Source organism: Stegodyphus dumicola, chromosome 2, assembly GCF_044657685.1.
Source record: "Stegodyphus dumicola isolate Sdum_Otavi_A_Nest chromosome 2, ASM4465768v1".
In the NCBI taxonomy this organism is placed as follows: Eukaryota; Metazoa; Arthropoda; class Arachnida; order Araneae; family Eresidae; genus Stegodyphus; species Stegodyphus dumicola.
The window spans coordinates 147,776,245-147,794,361 of record NC_140769.1 but is presented as its reverse complement, the minus strand read 5'-3'; the positions used below and the strand labels follow the sequence as shown (position 1 = coordinate 147,794,361).

The following is an 18,117-nucleotide window of genomic DNA, read 5'->3' as shown; positions in this document are numbered from 1 at the left end:
ATTAAGAGGGTTTAATACCCCTTTCTCATATCGATTTTTAATAACAGATGGCGCTACGAACGTTGAGCGATAAAGACTCAAATCTGTAAGACTACCTACAGCCTGGTTACTATGGCAATGATGCTTCCCTTCCTCTGTACTCGTTTGGCGGGAAAGTAAGTAAGCCATAAAACACTTAAACATATTCCCTCAGTTGAACAAAAGACCTGCTGTCATTTCTTCCGTCTGTGACTCAGACTGCAGGGTATGCTTTGAACAGGAATATAACTTTTCTACTTTTGTGTTGAATGAAAGATATCTGTGAGATACGTGCAGCAGTCGCTATTTCTTTTCGCAAAATTTTTTCATCACGCTTTTCAATGTTGCGTAATGTTTCATAATTTGCCGTTATTCTGCGGAAGAAAACAGTTTTTAAAAATACTAGATTTTTAAGCATTTCGGTAAATTCATCGCGACATAAAAATTATATATAAATGATTTTATACTTAATGATATGTGTATACATATATAGCATGCACATAATATTCCATTTACTCATCCATCCATAATATTCCATAAATATATGTAAGCCCTTTCCAGAGCTTTATATATATTTTTTACTTGTATTATAAAATCGTATAACACTCCGAACTATATTTTTTTAATTCAAAAGTGGATAAAACATTATCAAATTTTTCTAGTACACGGAGAAATGGTCTATGTATCTATACACATAAACATAGTAAAAGATACTATTCTTGATTGAATATCTTTGGCAGCAATATCAAGATGCAACGAAAATTCAAAATCAATTACTAACATGCATTTTATTACAAAAACACTAGCAGGACGTATTATTTGCACAAAAAAACTTAGTGTGGAAATAATTTGCAGCACATTATCTCAGATCCGCTTTGAATGAAAACTACATAAAGTGTTATAATGAACAATCAGTTTCAAGAATTCACTTGATACTGAAATGCATAAAATCAAATTGCGTTTCTATGTTTCAGGTTTATAAAATACAGCTGATAATTGAAAGGGTATCACGTTTATAAAGTACAAGCTGATAATACATGATATAAGGGGGAAGAAATTCCTAAATTACAAAATTGAACATTATATTTTAGCAAAGTAAAATGATACATATTATAGATACATCCGAAAAAACGATATACAATATATATATCGTATATATATATATATATATATGTATTTATATGTATATATACTCTTTTCCGGATGTAACTGTAATTACGTACTGAACTGATTTATCATCTTCCTGTAGCGATGCATTTGGATTTGCTGTGTATGAATCTGTTTCATTGAACAGGAACAAATAGGAAACAGAATATTGAAAATTGAATTTGTTTTAAGCATTAGTAATTTATATATGTTAGTATATTCATGCATAATGTATAAATAAGCGAAGTGAATACTTTTTGGCAATCAATTTTCTAGGATGATCATTTTTGAAAATAACATAAACACCAGTACGATCTATCTGACTAAGGGAAAGGATAACTTCGTTGAAGACTTTCTAAGGGAAATTGACTCCTATACACGTTACACAGGGTAAAACCACGAGAGAGCAGCCAGTCCCTTTGCAGGATTCGAAACTCGGACCGAACTACTGGTGTTCAGCTACTTTACTGCTTCGTGCCTCATTTCAAAGCGGATTCGCTATATATTAAACATAGCAATGTGCTGTTACCGTATTTAGCAGCCTGCCTTTTTCCTTGACCTACCATAATAAAATAAAATAGCAAAATTATAACAGCGTTTCTAAAAAGATGCTTTGCTGTATTCTCATTAAATCTTTATCATTCTGCGCTACTAAAAACGAAGTACGATAATTTCAAATTCAAAATTTTATAACATTACTTCTTTCTAGATAAAGTAATTTCAGTGTAACGTATGTTCAGTTTTATCTAACTTTGAACAAAAAAAAAAAAAAAAAAAAAAAAAAAAACTATGTACATAACAGGCAAATATTAACAGCACATAAATTTACTCAATTATATTGAATTACCAGAGGAAAAAAAAAATAATCCGATGAGATAATTCTCTGAGAATTCGTAAACGCTAAATTAAGAATAAATTTTATAAAATGTTTACTAATGAATACATGTATTTGCATAGTAAGTTTCCTTTTTTAAAAATTTTTCCATCTTTATCACGTTTATTGAAGTGTCGTATTTGACTTCACAATTATGCTCCGAAATTTCATTGCTGTAGATTGGATGATTACCAATATATAATCCTACTAGTAACCAGGGTCAGTATTAGAGGTTTTTGCTGCTCACTACAATATCTGTGGCTCCTACTTCTGCCACGTGCCGCCAGTGGCTGAGTGATTAAGAATACTGATTATTGGAAGTTTGACATGGTTTCGGTTCGATCCCAGGCGAACCAGCTGGCTGCATGGTTTGTTTTTCCCTTGTGTAACATGAATACGAGCCAGTTTCCTTCAGCAATTAGGCTCACCCGCGGCCGAGCAGTTAAATCGCTGAACACTGGCAGTTCCGACCTGGGTTCGAATCAAGGTGAATGGGCTAGCTACATGGACGTTTTCATAATCTTCCCCGTGTGTAACATGTATGGGGAGCCAGTTTCTCTAAGAAAGTCCAATATGAAGGCATCCTAGTGTGCTTTGCCATTATGATTAGGTCACATAAAAGAAGAAGAGGTTGAAGATTTATATGGACAAGGATGTCTCGTGAGCATAAGCTGAAAATTATTATTTTTTAACTTGCAAATACGTTTTCAATAGTTGTTAAAATAGTCTTTATTAAAATAATTAAATCGTTGGCAATGTTAAAAATGCAAGCTCGAGAGCCACGAATTGCTCTCGCACGTAAAATGTATAGAATTTCATTTTAAGGAAAAGATTTAGGTTTTTCTCTTCTGTATTGCATGTAGCCATTTTTTTTGGGTGTTCAATAAAATTTTCATGTGATGTTCCGTCATTAGCGTTTTCATTGGAGTTCAACATCACACAGTTGAAGCATTAACACTACACCACACCATAATAAACTAAACTAAGCCTTTAGAAACTTCCTCCACGAAGGCATTTGCTATCTGCCACCTTGTGGCTTTGCTATATTCAAAGAGCCTAACCCAATTCTAGCACTCAGTTCCTCTCTAAATTCTAGCGGGCAAGCGCTAAAGTTGCCTATTACTGGTAGTTCAACCTCAGCACATTATCTGAGTTCAGCTTTGAATGAAAACAACATAAAGTGTTATAATGAGCGATTAGTTTCAAGATTTCACTTGATACTGAAATGCATAAAATCAAATTGTGTTTCTACATATCAGATTTATAAAGTACAGCTGATAACTGTAGGAGTATCAAGTTCTTAAAGTACAGCTGATAAATACATGAGAAGTGGGAAGGAATTAATAAATTACAAAATTTAATGGTTGTAACGAAAATTTTAAGCACGAACGTTCTTCATAAAGTTATGAAAATAAAAAAAGCAGTCAGTACCTTTAGTGCAGGTAGTAATCACTACCAAAAATCTATGCTTTTCTGCCAATTTTTTGGTAGTTTTTCAAAACCTTCGGCTCGGTAACTTGGTGGCCTGAGTCCAAACACAGATCAACCTCATTTCGGACGTCTTGTGCAGAATGGAAGAAGGACCAGCAAGATGTAGCTGCAAGTGTGAAAAAAAGGTAGAAGTCCGAACGTGCGATGTTGGGGTTATATGGTGGGTGTGGTGAAAGATCCCTTTCGAGTTCATACAGAGGCCAGCCGGTGAATGCAGACACGTATGGTATTATCTTGATGGAACGTTAACTTTCTGCGCCGGAACTCATTTCGACTCTTTTCCTTGATAGCAGCGTCAACATGCACTAGCATCTCGTTGTATCCTTTACTGTCAAGGGTTTTACCTTTTTCCATATACTATTTGTGATTAATACCATGACAATCTTACCAAATACAAAAGAATGATCTTTTTGTTAGTTAAATTACGCTTTACGATGCTGCCGACAGACTCACGGGTGCAGATCAACTAAATTTTTGGCCAGTGTTGTTGAAATAAATTTATTTTTCAACACAAGCGCTATGCATTTTGCTGACTTTGTACGCAATAAATTCTGTTGTCAAGTGCCCCTTATTCCAAAATTCTAAAATTTTATTGCTTGATGCTTCACTGAATTTTACAATTTTGCTGTACCTAAATTCTGCCGTACCGGCAGTGATCATGATTTCAAATCCCCTCCCCTAGAGATTTACTGTGTTATCTGAGAAACTGCTCACAAATTGCTAAAAATAGCTATAAAACTGGTTCCACAGCTTTCAGCAATGGCCACCCGCTTTGCTTCCTGCTGTGCGTTTGGAAACTCAGCTTTTGAAAGGAAAAGGAAGGGGAATAATTTCTCCCTGACTACAGTATAGATCAGGTCCGTGACTTTAATTTGAGCTACTGCAAAATGTTCTGAAGTACACTTTTTTCTGTTTCGGCAACACTCATCTTGAGAATTCAACACCTGTTCATTAGCCCTTAGTAATTGACAGAAATGCTTTTAGAAAGGTGTGGGTTCATTGATACCAACAAAATGGTTGGTATCAATGAACTGGGGATACGTTAGTTTCAGTTGTTGGGTTCAAATGAACCCTTCAAATACTAAAAAAGTCCTTTTGCATAATCGAAGGAATTTCATCTAAGAATAATTTTTCTACTTAAAAATGAGTTTTGCAGTACTTTTTAAATATTACTTGTATTTTTATTTTCGAAAATTTTCATAAATATTGTAATTAATTATTTCTAATTTTAATAACTCGCAGAAAGTACACAATTTTCGGGAAATTTTTTTATTATGGTTATTCAAACTTATACTAATATACAGCATCTTTTATATTCCTTATACATTTGACACTGCATGCTTCAACCTGCATGTATATAAATACAATCACATAAATTTTATAAAATTTCATTCTAAGTCTTCATTATTAAAAAAAACTCTGATGCTAATGAAGTTGCTGATCTGTATAGGATAAGTTCCTCTTAGTAACTCCTTACCCAGAGACATCTCAATGAAGGCCAAATCATGCACAAAATTTACACCTGAAAAAAAAAATAAAAAAAAATAAAAAAATAAAAATAAATAAATATAAATAAATAAATAAATAAATAAAAATAAAAAATAAAAAAATATGATAAAATATTTTTAATACCATATACTCGACAACAGAGTACATCACATACCCTCCCAAAAAAATGGCAAGAAATACAAATTTCTAACAGAAAAATGCATTTCCAAACAGTTGAAATTGTTTCACAAATTAATAATGCAGATAGCAAATGTAACATATGGCACTAAATATATTGCCACCCAGTGCAATCTCTGCATATCCTAAATTCTGCTCGCTAATGTTTTCGTAAGTTCTGAACATTTTTTTGCCTCTAAATTCTGATGCTCAGTGCCCTCTGCTAAATTATAAAATTTTACTATGCAGTACTCTCTAAATTCTAAAAATTTTGACTACCACTGGTTGCACAGGCCCTGATCAAAGCAAAGAGACAAGATGCTACCTGCTATTGATAAACTGCATTATAAATACCACAGATCTAAATAAATGTCAGTTTTATTTCCAAAACAGAATTATCTCACAGCTAAAGCATGGCCTTTGCAGAAAATCTTCTAAATGGAAATAGAATTGCATCCACATTACATGTGCAGAATCCCAATAATTCATTATAAACATAGTTCCAAACCATAGTTAGGCTTAGAACTCACATCAGTATTCTTCTAATAAGTCTTCTAAGGAAAAGGTAGTATATTCAGGGAACATGTGGGCAAAATTATGACAGTATATCACAAGCCTAATTCTTGACCATACATACTAGAAAGATCACAGAAATTGTTCACAGGAAGCTAGATTCATATAACAAAATTTCACAATATTTAGATACAATGAATATCTGGCCAAAATTGTATACCAATATATATATATATATATATAAGAACAGTTATGTTCAGCAATGATTTTGTACAACCAGCTAAGATATCTTTATAAATAGATTATTGAACTGCAGCCAAATCCATAAGAAATATCTTTCACTAGAAGCAATATCTTTCTGTAAAATTCTTAAAAATGGAGCATAATACACATGCAACATATGGCATATGGGAAAAAGCAAGGACATTATAATCACTAGCATAGTTTATACCCAAATGAGTTGCAGATGGTGCATTATGTGCTCACAGCTGATTATCACTAATGCAGATATATATCTACTAATATTTAGAAGATGATATCAGATCAGAATTGCATGAGAAATAAATCAAGAAACATCAACCAGATGCAGGAAATTGGTTTCAATCTGAAATAGCAGATGGATGATTGAAAAGGTTAGTAGAATTACCTTTTTTGCAGAAGCAGTATCTTCGCAGAGGATAACCTAAGAGAAAACTAATATACACATCACACTTGATTTATACCACAATACCACAACATAAGAATAAGTTTTACTCTTTATACTCCAGTCTTTAAACAGAAGTAGTGATTTTGAGATCTTCTTCACAGAAATGGCTGGCATTCATGTTACATAGGCGTAAAACCACAAAACTTCACTGCAAGCACAGTTTACAGCAATAAATGGAAGGAAAGGTCTTCAGGGGTATCACTGAGAAGCCAAATGGCTAAAGGGCAAATTCAAGTTAGAATTTTCAATAATTAATGTTGGCCAGATTATTTTGGAATAATTCTGCCTTCATATGTTTACCCACCTCGCCAAACTCTTTATTATTAAACAATATTTACAAAATATATGGAGTTTATAACAAAAATTCTACAAATTCAAATACAGAGATTTCAAAATACGATGTTTGTACTGATACAATAAAGTTAAACAAAAATACTTATTCATACACAGAAAACTTAAATATACAATTGTTATTCAGAAGAAATGCAGTAAACAAAAAAATAAACACGAGACTTATAAAAGATAAATATCATTTTCCTTTTCATAGATATATTGCATATACTTAATTATACATTTACATCCTTCAGCATTGTGAAGGGAAATGGCTCATATACACGTTATACATGGGGAAAACCATCAATAGCCCATGCAGGCAGCCCATTCTCAATTCGGTTTTGAAAAATTTAGGCAACAGATAGCATATAAATTAACAATAATAATACACTGGATTTTCAGTATATTACTACAAGAAGATGAGTCATCTTCACAACTGTTGCTTCCATGCTTGCAGTGTCATTTGCTCATGCAATATTAGTCAGTACTTTATGTGCCGGAGGTTTCACATGAAGAGCCTTTACACCTGAGTATAAAATGTTCGTGTTCCAATAAACACTGAATTCAGAGGGGCAAGAATAGTTTGGGCAAAAACTAGTTTGAGCACTAGGCTTGAAGTTTTCAACTTTGTGCCAACTTGATATAAGAGTCGGCCAATCAGAGCATATACATGAAACCCATTGAGAGAGAAAGCTGTAGACACATACATGCATGCACAAATTTAGCTTCTCTAATTGGCTATGGCTTAGACCCTCTCTCGCAGGTGTGAATGAAACTCCCACATTTTATGCCTTATGATTATGCATCTATGACATTTATACCATCATCTGAACGGAGCCTTAGGATGGCATACTAAGAACAGGGTTGCCACTCAAACAGGAGAATGAAATTCCCTGACTTTTCCAGGTTTTCCAGGTATGTTTCGAGAAAATTCCAGTCTATCCGCGTAATGTACGTTGGCTGTGCTAAGATGTAAATTAATTATGGTATTACTTGTACTGTGTAGCAAATTCACTTAATTATTCAATAAATCCCAGAGGACATTTATTCTTAATTATTCTTGATACACTTTGTTTGATAACTTTGTTTACTTTTCCACTTAAGAAACTTAATAAAATTTAAGATATATATACATTGGATAACAATTGTATGTTTTATTTAATTATTACTCATGATCATCAACATGAGGCTAATCGCTAATCCGGTTCTTATAAATCACAACGCAATGCTAAAAGTTAGGTTAGATTTTAGGTAAATTTAATTTGTGCGAGGTGTCTTCTTAAAAGGCACCTTAACACTTGAAAACACAAATATAATTATAATAGAAGTTGTTTTCTCCACTGAAGATTGAGATTAGAATCTCCCCAATCTGGAATAAAATAAGGCTTTTTTTGCAGACATTCTGCAGCTAAATGAAAGAAAGAAATCTATTTAATGATATTTTTTTACTAAATTTCACGATTATGCCAGAGAAAATTTCCTGAAATTTGGAAATATTATTTACTAATGATAAATAAATTTAGAGGGAAGACGCAACATTAAATGATATGAATAACATAAAAATAAAGATAATTACTTAAAAATTGAATTAATAATCAACGATATTTTAGCGAATATAGTTATATTACATGGTTAGCGTAGATGACTGATTACTATATTTTTATTTTACTGCAAAATGACAAGGTATTTATTAAAAAGAAAAGAGAAAAAAAAGATTTTGCGGTAAAATCCTAGTATACGGTATGGCCTTCGCACGATTTTGAAAATTGTCGCCAAGAACAAAATGACTCGTTTACTGCTCATCATCATGTCGCCAAATCCCACTGTACCATACATGGAGATTATTCTAACCCAGTGCTCCGCAACCTTTTCTCACCTGCGACACACAAAAAATCTTTCTGGAATTTTGTGGCACACCAAAGAGTTCCGAGTTACCAAGGAAGTGCCGAAAAAATTCAAATGCTGACACACTTACAATCACACACACAACCACACAACAGTGAAATATATAAAAACATTTAAAATAGACATTATTAAGGAAAAAAAATTGTCATTGTGTATTAAATACATGATAAAAAATTGCAAAATGTCAAATACATGTATTTGACTGGTGTGCCATGAGTAGGATATAGGTGTGATTGCGGCACACCTATATCCTACTCATGGCACACCAGTTGCGGAGGACTGATTCTAACCAAAGAATGTCTATGTAAAGAAGAAAAGGTTCCATACACGTAAATGCTATTACGCGGCTAGAAAGTGGAGGGAAAATTTGCCAAGGGATTTGGCGACGGAACCTGGCACAGAATTTCCCTCTCCACGATGTGTACAGGAAATTGAGAAACACGTGTTAAGAAGAAACGTTCTTTGACAAAAAAGAAAACTACGAAAATCCGTTTTTAAATTGTTGCGAAAAATCCAAGAAGAAACGTTTTATCAAAGAACGTTTTTTCTTGGATTTTTCGCAATAATTTTAAAAACGGATTTTCGTAGATTCCCCCCCATCAAAATAACTAATCAATGAATTAATTTACTTGCGCCAAAAAATATTTTCTTTTCCTTTAGAGTTTAAAGAAATTTTAAACGATATTCATTTTATGAACTCTTGATAACGTGACCTTCGAACTTCGACACCGGTTTCGAGCTTTGGCGACAGATATATCGCGCATGCACAGCTGTTTCCCTCTATGATGGAACGGAGCCACGTCTGTTGCAGAGAGGTTTTCTTTCTTTACAATACATATTTTTTTATTCTAACCTTCATGGTACCGTATACTAGAATTAAACCCATTTTGTTTTATACGAGAACAGGTACTTTCTTTAGTTCATGCACTGCACATGCGATTCTCGAGGCTACTGGAAACCAAAAGTTGCCGGAAACTTGATTTGCCTTTCTAAAAGACAATCAAATTGGAGCTGCGAAAACTGGCTCTATGCCAGCTGCCCGAATGACACTCACGTGATAAACAATTTGCCAAAAAAGTTATCTCTTCCGACATCGGTGCAAAACTCTCCTTTTTTTGGCGGGATTGTTGTATGAAATTCCCTGAGTTTCTCAGATTTTGACTAAAACACAAATTCCCTGACTTTTTCCGGTTTTCCAGGTAGCGTGGCAACCCTGTAAGAAGATGCAATGTCTTGTGGGAATAAGCAATTTATACTCCTAAGCCTAAAAAAAAAAAAAAAAAAAAAAAGTCACATGAATTAAATTTGTTGTTTAATTGCTCTAACTTGAGGCACACTACGAGAGGAAAGCAAAGGTAGTAATCAGAATTATTTAAAAAATTTTATCTTTATATTTTTCTTAAAAATTCTGTAAAATAATAAAATTTTTGGCTTTCCTCAAATAAATATATATGGAAAAAATAATAGCCACATAATCACAGATTTGATTTTGTTATATTTTATTAACAAAATTTAAATTATTAAAAATCTCTTTCATGAAGGGAAAATAAAACACTATGAAAACAATGAAAAAGAAGCAATATTTAAAACAGATAGTAGGCTTATTGATGAGGCTCCCATCAAAAGAATCGAACCCCACAATATTTTCATTTGCTTCAGTGTCCCGTCTGAAAATTTCACTGATTTCAAGGAATATATTTAAAAAAAAATCTTTTATTTACAAGTTCTTTCATACAAAACGTCCAAATTTGGTACAAATCAAATTCATCCTCCTCTTTTTGATAGCTATAATATTATATATAACAGTTTTAATAGCTTTCAGTATGTAAACCACATAATATAACACCATAAAAGAAAAACATAAATGATGACATTTTAATTTTGCCATAGAGAAATACATATTTACCCCAAAAAAGAGCTTGTATTTCTACCTTCTATGTCAGAGTCAATAACTGAAATGTCCAGATCAGAACTGAGAAGAAAAGAACCATAATTAGTTTAATTAAGATACAATAACACGCCGACCAAGTACGAGTATTAATTTAGAAGTCAAGCAACAAAAATCAGCATTATATTTTGAAATATTCACTATTTGAAAATATAATGCTGATTTTGGTTGCTTGACTTCTAAATTAATACATAATTAGTTTACCATAATGAAGTAACTGTAAGAGTTTCAATATCATGCACAGCTAATATCTATTTTAGAAATAAACCAACTTACCTCAAGAAAGCCTGGTTTGTCTTAGGAACATTAGCTGTAACTTCTGGTGTAGAAAAGTCAAATTTTTCACTTCCAGACCTAAGAACGAAAGAAATAAATTGCTATAACATAATTAAAAAAACATGAATAAATAAATAACACGTAACAAATTTAAGCATTAAGCTATGTATGACTACCACCCATCTCAGACAGTGCGACAGATATTACTGTATACTGTTTCGTCATTCCTTGTGTAGCTATTATATCACGCTGTATAACCACAGTTTAGAAAAATTTACAAAATGTGTTATTTATATATATCTAAAATGGTACATTACATGATTTGTAAAAATAAATTAGAGGACTCTGCGAATGAAATTCCTTCCAATTAAAAAATGTAGGAATAAAGAAGATGCAGGAATTGCAAATGCAGAAATGGAAAAGGGATTATATTTTTTGCACAGAATCCAGATGACATTCTTTTCAACATTTAATAAATTTCACAGGAAGCATGCCAAATGTAGGACCTACAACTACAACAATTATATGGATTTAATTCATCCATGCTCATAAACAAATGAAAAAAAATTACAATAATCAAAACCACACAAATGTTATTTCTTTGCTCACTGAAATAATCCCATTCACCAACTTTGGAAGCATCATTTATATATTCACTACAAGATTAACAATGTTTGCTGCTAATGAGTTACAATTGTTATAACAATAAGGTTTTTGATTTTATCTATGGTGTTTACTTACAGCTTGAAGCAATTCAAATAGCAAATCATGCAGTAATGAATACAAACATGAAAAAAGAAAGCTCCCACCTAAAATATTAGGCCCCTAAAAGTAGAATATATTTTTTAAATGTTCCGACAATCTTCCTATAAGAATTCCTTTGAGAAGTGCACATCTAAATCACAATTAAAAAACATGTACAAGAACACAGCTGAGGACTTCTGTTTGCAGAAAGTCTGTCACATAACATATGAAAAGTTTCTTATTGGTAGATTATTGATAAGACAGATAGTTTATTGTTATACAGAGAAAGCATTCATTCCCTATCTACTAGAGATAATTCAATTTGGACAATGGCAAAAAGGCTAAGCAAGCATGAGCGTATTGGTCCCATTCTTGGCACTAGTATGGTTTTACGCTCAAAATACACAGCAGATATTTTCTGATTACTTGCATCCCAATATCAATTCAATTCAGCTTTTGGTGGAATTTACCATTTGTGACATATTTTTCAAAAACTATACTTCACAACATGCATACATGACAAATACACAGAACCATAAATAAACAAGCAATAATATATATTTATATATAAATTTTACTAAATGATCATAAAATGTTCCAACACTAAAAGAAAGTTTTAAGAAAATGACATAATGAAAAAAAGCAAGTTGAACAGCCAGCACATGACTGAAATGTGCATACACCTGTAAAAATATACAATAGGTAACTGACAAAGCATTTCGTAGCAAACATATGACTATAAAATTTCCAATAATACCATGTAATGATGGTGAATTCAATTTAGATCGCAAGAACATGCTCATACTTTTGAAAAGATTCAATTATTTCAGCAATTCCTTGTGAATTGGAATTTACTCTTTCAATATTTCCCAACAATTTAGTGTGAATGGAGGAATAAATTATTATAACAGGATTGAACAGTTATTAGCATCCCCTCATACACAAACACACACACACACAAAAAAACTTACTTTGGAAAAAAATCATCTGGGCAATGATTCTCCTTTGACACAGATGCGGTTGTATCAATAATTTCTGACCTTCAATTAAAAATAAAAAAAAAAAAAATGCATATTTTACTTTGGAATTAACTTACTACGAAATCATAAACACGAGGTAGTCGATATAAAGAATAAATTATTTCTCACCTTTTGAAAACATCCACTTGTTCGGAATCTTCCACATCTCGGGAATTTAATTCCATATTTATTTCTTGAGCTCGACGTTGTCTCTGAACTCTAGATTTTTTATTAAAACAGGGATGTTTTTTCGGTCTTCCTTGATATTTTCGCATATTTTTTACTACAAATAAATGTAAACAAAACGAGTGCGGAATAGCAATGCAATAGGGTTGCCGTAAACGTCATTCTGCTGACAGCTGACACTGTTTAGTGAAAACTGTGTATAAAGGAATATATGAAACGCTTCTAAATATTATTTAGAAAAAAATATGATTTATAACTGGTATCAAAACTAATTACTTCATGAATTTTTGCAGAAATAAGATTACAATACTAAATTTTAACTCGTAGTGCCATCTATTGATGGCTTTTCAAACTACACATTAAAATTATGTACTTCAAACTAATTTTTTGAAAATATAATATTTAAGTAAATTTCATTCCAAACTTGATTCTAACTTTACATTCCAAAACTGATCTATTGCTTTATATTTCTGCCAAATTTCACGCAACATAGTTACTTAATTAGCGATTCTAAGTGTAAACAAATTTTTAGTATTGTAATGCTACTGTAGAAAACCACCTTAACTCTATAAAAAATATTTTATATGAATTTTAAGTTTTGCTTACTGAATTTTTATCAAAACATATATGAATGACAGTAATATGCAAAGGAAAAAAAAATATTTATTTTCTATCTAAAACCTAGCTACTTGCAAGACGATATTGTTGCTCTTTGTACCATAATTTTGGTTAGATAAGCTGTCTGGCATATTCATCATAGATATGATAACTGATTTTAGAAACAATTGAAAGTTCATTAAAGCCATGTTGCCATATAATATTAGGTGGCACCAGTTTGAAAAGTGAAATAACGCTTATAGTGAATCAAGGCAAAATGCCAAAATGAAATTAATAGTCCTTCTGGGCAAATTGCCCCTTTGGACTAAAAATCAACTTGTAGGAGATTAATAAATAGAATTTAAATGACATGCAGTCTCACCAAAAACAGTTATTATTGATAAAATTACATATTATAAAATAAAATATGTAAAGAATAAGTGGCACTTACAAAACAACATACTACACAAAATTCAAATCATCAAAAAACTTTACCTACAAAAATAATCTTGAAATTAGATTAAGTTATCTGCACTGCAGCAATGCACACAAGAACTATCTGCTCAAGTGTTGGGAATGCCTATATGGAGGATGCTTCAAAGAAAACTGTCTCGTGTAACATTTGGAAAAAACTCATAAAAACTCCTATGCAGACAGTCTGTTTGGTAGATTTCGAACCCAGGTAAAACTACTTGTGTTAGCAATTTAACCACTCAAATGTTAAAGCAATCTTTTAAATTTAAGTTTATATTTACATTTATATAATTATGTCAAAGAAAGTAAGGACTATCTGCCTAAGGGTAGTCAACCTTTCTAGACTTTCTAAGGAAAACTGGCTCATATCAATGTCATACAAGAAAAAAACCATAAAAATAGCCATGCAGTCATCCTGTTTGTCTGGATTCAAAACCAGGTCAAACTACCAGCCTTCGACAACTTTACACTCTCTTAAAAATCAGAACAACAACAAAAACTTTAGCTAGGTCCTATTGAGATGAAGAACTGCCATAAAATTTTAGAAATATCAGGTAATAACAAACAGATTATTTTCTTCAGAATTATAAAGTTACACATTTTGTATTTCTTCCTTTCATATTATGAGTATAGTTTTGCTGACTATTGCACTATTTTAATTTAAACTGTAAACTTGGATCCCATAGAAAAAAATTATTTAATGTTCACCACATACACCATGCTTTCCTTAAAACCTACAGCTTTACTTATTCTTATCTATTTTAGGGATTGAATGGATAATCTCTACATATAATAAAAGAAAGAGTCTGTCTGTGTGGTGTGTGACTTTCGTTTGTGCTGTGCGTAAGCTAATAGACCCATGACTACGAAATTGGGTACATAGGTGCACCTAGACAAGAGCCAGTGTACCTCAAAGCGATTTTTTCAAAATTCAAATCAGTTTTTTTTATTTTATGTACTTTGATGAAATTCATATTAGTGGTCTGCCAAATATAAAATTATACATGTAGTGGTCCATGAAGTTCTAAGGGTTGACGACTGCTGATTTATACTATATTTAAAATTTTTTGAGGCCCCCAAGAAAGTGGAGACCTTAAGCTATATAGCTTGTGTAGCTTATACGTAAATCTGGCCATAAGATTGTCTGGCGCAACTTTGGCAGAATCTCCGTCAAATTTTGCGGTCAATGAGATATCATTTTTTTTTTTTTTAAATAAGACACAGAAAATTCTTCTTAAGTAGAAAAAAAAGTAAAATTTACTCTAAAATTATTTGCAGCAAATGGATTTCAAAGACATATTTAACACTAAAGGGATGAAATTCTGGGTACTTACATATTATCGCAACCACCTTAGCAGATATCACCAAATTTTCAGAATATTCCAAACTCTGACAACCAATTACATAAACATTTTTCAGCACTTAATCAAGCAGAATCATGTATTGCCTGTATTCTTTTCATTGTATTCCAAATTCCAATTGTTTTTATTGAAAAACCATAATATTTTTTTGCCTTTAATTCTGTATTAAAATGTTGTTAGTGGAATTTGGCAACTGTGATAAAAGTTCTGCTTGAATGTACTATTTTGCCCCCCCCCATTTACTAAAGGGGACAATGATGAGATGGGTTTGGTAGTTAATAGAGTTTGTGGAAACTTTTGATTTTTTAAAGAAAAAATAAATCACTGTGTACATGGGGAGAACAGTGCTAAAAATATGCGGAAGGGTTTTGTGAAAAATATGTTTTATTTTTTTTATATCATGTAATCTTTATTTAACAATTAAAATTTCTATTTTAAAATGTTTTTTGCTTGATAAATTGATAATATTTTCCAAATTATAACTTTTGATAGTTCAGGAATGTTTTTTCTAAAAAAAATTATGAAAATCCTGAACTTTTTAACACTTTACCAAAAGCAATTTTTTACTTTTCAGAATAACTGTACCATGGTGGTTGCATAAATATGTAAGTGCCGCATTCTGTATTGAAGAATGGCTTTCAGATTAGTTACACATGAAAATTTCTAAAATATATTCATCAATCCAATTTCAGGTTGAATACGTATTGGAAGAAAAAGAGTCAAGGTATAAGGCAGTGTTGCCAGAAACCTTTCAACTAAAGTAGCAAAAGGAGACCAAAAAAAGTCGCAAAAAATCGCAAAATGATGTCGGAGATCACATGATTTTTTATGACATCATAGTTATGCAGGCTCACATGACCTCTGACATCATCACAAATTTACTGTTTATTCGTTCTGTAAGTTACAGACTGTTATTCGATTCTTAATCTTTTTTATTACGGATGTAGCTTTAACAAACATTTTAAAACCACATTGCTCATTTTCAATTGTTTAAATCACGTTTAGACTGTTAGCTCTTTTGAATTAAATTTTTTGAGTTGGCAGCTAATTTTTTAATTCATTGTTTTTTTCCTTAATTGTGAACATTTTAATTGAGGAATGCTTTTCAGTGAGTTTTCCATTCTGTGTGGTGGATCTGTTACAGATTCTGATTACTTAAGAAAGCCTTTTTCTTTCACTGATAAATTTATTTTTGTTGTTATTTAGAAAAAATGCCATTGCTTTGATTTTCAAGTCATTTCCATTGCTTTGTTCTTATAATATTATATCTTAGTAATATTATAATCAGGAGTCTGAATTTTATTTATTTCTTTGTTTGGATACCCAATATATGACGCACAAGCTGCAAGTTCTTTGATTCGATTTATTATCACCATAGAACTGGGGGGCGAAATGACTTAAAAACAAAATCCATGGGGACAAGGGAGGGTAGTGAGAGGTCCTGAAGCATTTTTTTCTTTTTTACTTTTTTTCACTTTCCTTAACCTTTTCTTGTAATACTGGCGTCAGGCTGTGCAGCCTTGAAAAGGAAAGCCAACATCTAAATGTCAACTTCTACTTAAGCCTATATAAACTATTTTTAATATAAATTATATTTAATTGATAAATTATTTTAAAATAAAAGCCTTTTACGATATATTAAAAAAACTTTGAAGTCGCAAAAAGTACCATAAGAAAATGATGGATGTCGCAAAAATTTCACAAAATCGTAAATACTAAAATTTTAGTAGCACAAGTTCATCAAAATTTGAAAATTTGCACAAAATCGCATGACCTGGCAAAACTGGAACAAAGTGAGAGAGCCAGTTTAGAATTACAGTCAAAAGTCGTTAATCTGGACTCGTCGAGACTTCGGCATCCGGATTATATATAGTTCCAGATTATCGATTTTTCCAGATTATAGATCATCAGTTTAAATCTTGTAAGATGGCATGCAGAAATTCTAAAATTAAAAATATGAAACCGTAATTTATGAAATAAAGAACAATTATGATCTAAAGGGTATCAAAATTTACAAAAAAAAAAAAAAAAAGCTTAAAACTTATTTGTTTACTTTATTAAACATTTCTTTCAATGTAATTTGCTTCGTTTTATGTGATAATACTTTCTCTTTAATTCTATAAACAGACATAATTTTCTTGTTCAGTTACAAAGTTCCGCTGTTCAAGTCCCGTAATTGCTGTGCCGAGAATACTGACTAACTTGTCAATCGAAATTTTTTCGTTTTCACTAACCTCTCTGTCACCTTCTTCATGTCTTTATCCATTTTTTGCAGCAATTCCACTTTTTGTTTGATGGACATCGAAACATACTTTCATTTTGTAGATCCTTTGGGAGCTCCAGCATCGGAAATTCTATTTGACATAATCGAAAGTTGAAGTTTACTTTTGTAAAATTGCTCTTACAGTCTGAAAAAAGTAATAAGCCAGATCCAGTTCGAAGATTAAGGAACAACGCAATCATCAACATTAACTGCAATAGATAATTAGATAATTTTAGGTTATACCATCCGTTATACATTAAACGTGCACGCGAAAACGTATTCTGCACTTGCGCACATGCATATGCGCAGTCGTGAGGTCTTATGCGCACGCGTAAATGCCTATGCGCATGTGGAGAAAGTTTTGAGCTTTGAGGTCCAGATTATAGATCATTCTGGATTATGGGTGTCCGAGTTAACGACTTTTGACTGTATAATGGAAAAAATAGCATTTACTCGTGATATTCTGGGCAACTCTGAAATTTCAAGGCCAAACCCATAATGCTTAGAGTATCAAATAAAGATATTAAATTAAACAAAATAAAAAATAAAGTAGAGATGAAAATAAGACAAAACATATTTCAGTAAGTAATACACGAAA

The 18,117-nt window shown here is 31.8% G+C and overlaps 2 protein-coding genes across 2 annotated transcripts in view; both read right to left on the bottom strand.

Moving 5' to 3' along the window:
* BckdhB (Branched chain keto acid dehydrogenase E1 subunit beta) overlaps positions 1-18,117 on the bottom strand; it is an 86,262-nt gene that overhangs the window by 57,875 nt on the left and 10,270 nt on the right. The window lies entirely within an intron of this gene.
* Positions 4,765-18,108, bottom strand: LOC146998600 (uncharacterized). The gene is made up of 5 exons (XM_085811231.1): positions 12,768-18,108; positions 12,591-12,659; positions 10,876-10,953; positions 10,558-10,623; positions 4,765-5,051 (listed from the first exon to the last, which is right to left on the bottom strand). Exons 1-5 carry the CDS (start codon positions 12,911-12,913, stop codon positions 5,033-5,035), a joined length of 378 nt encoding a protein of 125 aa, XP_085667357.1. The 5' UTR covers positions 12,914-18,108; the 3' UTR covers positions 4,765-5,032.

Coding starts and splice junctions, on each gene's coding strand:
- LOC146998600 (XM_085811231.1), bottom strand. CDS start 12,913: ATGCGAAAATATCAAGGAAGACCGAAAAAACATCCCTGTTTTAATAAA. Junction 12,660..12,767: donor CAAGTGGATGTTTTCAAAAG/GTGAGAAATAAT, acceptor TTTTAATTGAAG/GTCAGAAATTATTGATACAA. Junction 10,954..12,590: donor CCAGATGATTTTTTTCCAAA/GTAAGTTTTTTT, acceptor TTTCGTTCTTAG/GTCTGGAAGTGAAAAATTTG.